General features: G+C 35.6%; 1 protein-coding gene across 1 annotated transcript in view; it reads left to right on the top strand.

Annotated features, from left to right (window-relative positions):
• Window positions 1-2,297, top strand: part of LOC112508690 (endoribonuclease Dicer homolog 2) — an 18,548-nt gene extending 16,251 nt beyond the window's left edge. The window contains 2 exon segments of the mRNA XM_025113390.1: window positions 35-313; window positions 1,736-2,297. Coding sequence (XP_024969158.1) covers window positions 35-313; window positions 1,736-2,086 — 630 coding nt within the window. The 3' untranslated portion in view covers window positions 2,087-2,297.
• The last annotated feature ends 1,600 nt before the right edge of the window (window positions 2,298-3,897 follow it).

The raw sequence follows: 3,897 nt of genomic DNA, 5'->3' as shown, positions 1-3,897 counted from the left end.
TTGAAATCTAATTCCTTTCGGACGTTTTTTGCAGCGTTTAGAGTTTCTTGGGGATGCGGTGTTGGATTATCTCATCACCGTTCATTTATACAATAAATATCCCGGAATGTCTCCAGGATTGTTGACGGATTTGAGGTCCGCTTCGGTAAACAATGATTGCTATGCACAATCTGCCGTTAAGGTTCAACTGCATAAGCATATTCTCCATGGATCTCAAGACCTACATCGGCATATAGTTTCTACTGTTCACGACTTTGATCTTTTGTCTGTGACGTCTACTTTCGGATGGGAGTCGGAAACCACCTTTCCCAAGGTCAGTCTTCTTTCCTCTTCAAATATTTGCATATATATATATATACACACACACACACAGTGACAGAGAGAGGGGGGGGGGGGGAGGTCTGAGGAAAACCCCAAAAAATGAAATTTTGAGGAACGCCATGCTAATCTTTCATCTAGGAGAACCTTGTTTTTTATTCCCATGTGCATGTTACACGCATGTGCGTAACGGAAAGATTGCTTACAATGCACATGTGCATACCGTCCGAGATGAACCACTACCAGAATGTCCCGCAATTTTTCATTTTTTTTGTGGTTTAACCCTTTAGAGGGGAGGATCAAACGAGAAGTTGATCAATTTGTCATAAGGCGAAAAGTTACAAGATCATATATGATTACAYGTGATATGAACGTGTAATCATATACGTGTGTGTATATGAGTAAATTATGATTTTCGTCCTTGTGGTTTAGAAAATGCGATTTTTGTCCCTATGGTTTGCTAAAGTGTCCGAGCAGATACTGTTATTGTCTCTCGAATCATAATAATATTATTTGATCAGATCTTATCATTTATTTCTCTTGCGTCCTTGCACGGCTTGGCTCGTTCTTCGAGTCCACCCGGGCTTTTCTTGTTTATTGTTATTTTCGTCCCTGGATTAATTTTTACCTTTAACTACAAGGGACCAAAACAATAAAGAATTGTAAATAATAAGGACAAAATTAGTAATGAATTACAAACCATGGGGATGAAAACCGCAATTTCTAAACCCTAGGGACGAAAAATGTAATTTACTTTATATATAATGATTAAACAGGTCCAAAAGGGACCTTTATGCCGATCAATGCAATACGTGTTCAATCATATATGATTAAGTGTGCGTATCACGTGTAAAATCATATATGATTTTGGAACTTCTCACAATTGACGGCTTTCTTGTTCGAAACTGATCCTATGTATGTATACACACACACACACGTATATATAGTGCCACTTGATTTGCCACGTATATAYGTTCATAAATAATATAGGCTCGAGCTCGATGCTCGTTTATGGGCTCGTACTTGCGATCGATTAACTCGTTTATTTGCTCGAGGTTGATAAATCTTATATATTTATTGTATTATTTATGAACATATAAGCATGTTTGGCTCGAAAAAGTATATGCTCAAAAGGATCGGTTCAACTCGACTCGAAAAATTTAATCGAGCTTTTGATGAGCCGAGGTCGAACATTGGTTTTATAAAACTCAACTTATTAAGTTAAATGAGTTTTATTTTAGCTTCAAGATCGACTCGAACTCGAGAGTTATTTAAGCTCGAGCTTTATTTAAACGAGCTCGTGTAGCTCGTTGGAAGCTCGACTTGTTTACACCCCAATCTTTCTTTCGAATGGGACCTTACTGTGTGTTTGATATTGGATTTTTGCATATAACTTGGTTTATTTACTTGTATATAGGTTCTTGGGGATGTAATAGAATCTCTAGCGGGGGCGATTTTKGTTGATTCCGGATACGATAAAGATCGAGTTTTTAAGAGCATAAGGCCTCTTCTTGAGCCATTAATAACTCCCGAGACGTTAAAACTACATCCGGTGAAGGAACTGCATGATCTTGTCCAGAAAAATCATTTAGAAGTGAAGTCGTCGGCCAAACGGTTGGATAACGGTACAATATCGTTCACTATAGAAGTAGAAACCGATGATGGTGTTTTTAAAGACACGTGCATGGCTGCTGACAAGAAAATGGCGGAAAGACTTGCTTCGAAGTCGGTTTTGAAGTCTCTGAAAGCAAGTTTATTGGGTTCGTGATAGCTTTTTGAGCGGTTTTTCGACTAGTTCATGATCGTATAAAGCGGAACTCGGTTGATCGAAGATGTCGATTTTTGTTGATATGGTTTTGAAAGAGAAAAAGGGTGTTTTTTTTTGTTCAGGATGGTTGAAGACTGTACAACAGATGTTGTGAACTCAAAAGTTTTCTGGTTATCTTTTACTTGTGAAATTACATATTCTGCTTAGAAGTGGTTGTTATTGTATTATTATTCAATATTATCACTTACTTACAGGATAAGATTTTAGTCCATCAAACGGTATCATATGCGACAATATACCCGGTGAGCACTAACCATGGTAAAAGTCATCGTCATCACTTACCGGGGAAGACAATTGGTCCTTGCAGACCTTGCCTTAGCATTTACTGGATGAGATTCTTGGCCTTTGTCATATTCATCCCATAAGACAATGTGACTTGTTAAGCGTTTACCCGAGTAAGCCAATCGTAAACAGCCCCTAAATTATAAGGTAAAATATAAAACTATACAAATATTATATTTCATGTTAATATTTGGGTAAAAGTCAATTATTGATAACCTCTATCGGCCCTATACGAAACTGGTCTCTGAGGATAACCAGTGTGCAGGGCCATTTTTTGGCTCATTCAAAAGCTGAAGCTAGCAAGGGTCCGAGATCGAACCCGAGAGTTGTCTTATATTTAAACAAAGTCGTCCCATCTTTTTGCCAACTGAGCTGACAATTACCTATCTTTTGTTTGGTCAGAAGAGTCCTCCAAAATGGACAATCTGTCTTTTCAAAGCTATCGCTCCGATCCAAAAAAAAATATTCTCGTCATTATGGTTCTTCATTTACCAGAACCTCAGACCCGTCTTGTATTGGGACAAGTATTGCATGTATTTAGAGTACTGATATTAATATACAAGTTTATAAATTAATGAACAAATAGTTTAGTTTTTAATTATAATAATTATATTTAGAGTAAATTACGTTTTTCGTCCTTGTGGTTTGTTAAAAATTGTGGATTTCGTTTATGTGGTTTTGAAAATTTGATTTTAGTCCCTATGGTCTCTAATTCATTAATATTTTCGCCATGAGGACAAAACATTACTTTTAAATATGAAGGACTAAAGTGGAAATAATTTGTAAATCATAGGGACAAAAAAGACAATAAATTTTAAATCATAAGAACGAAAAAGGTTATGAATTATAAACCATAGAGATAAAAATTGTAATTCCAAAACCATGTGTACAAAAATAGAAATTTTCAACAAATCATAGGGACTAAAAATGTAATTTAACTATAAGGATGTTGCCTAATTAGTTTTAGCTCGGACTCCAAAGATCAAAAATGTCTGGAGGTTACAGGTTTAAATCCAATGAGGGATAAAAATCCTCTTATGGCCATAGAGGTTCAAATGCGGAGACTCTGAGCTACCCACAAAGCAGATGGTCCCCTGAAATTAGTCGGCTCTCATAGCCGGTTGGATATGCAAGTTAATCAAAATAAATAAATATGCAATTTACTATTTTATTTAAGTATTGTAGATAATGGTTGTTATAATTAATAAAAAGTACTTTATTAATGATAAGATTTATAATTTATTAATTTAGAATTTGATATATATTTATAATTCAATTTACGTGAGAAAAATTAGAGTTAGTATTTTGTCATTAGTTATTTTGTCTTTTCATATTTACTATATTAAATGACCAAAATGCCCTCACATGAAGAACCAAAAGACGATATCAAGAGTCGGGGAATAGTAATAAATTAAGCCGAAGAACGATACTCAAAGTTCCATAAGACCATCGGCAGATGCCGCCCTCCC

Source organism: Cynara cardunculus, assembly GCF_001531365.2.
Source record: "Cynara cardunculus var. scolymus isolate 2C chromosome LG 3, CcrdV1, whole genome shotgun sequence".
NCBI classification, from domain to species: domain Eukaryota; kingdom Viridiplantae; phylum Streptophyta; class Magnoliopsida; order Asterales; family Asteraceae; genus Cynara; species Cynara cardunculus.
This window is presented reverse-complemented; position numbering and strand designations above follow the sequence as displayed.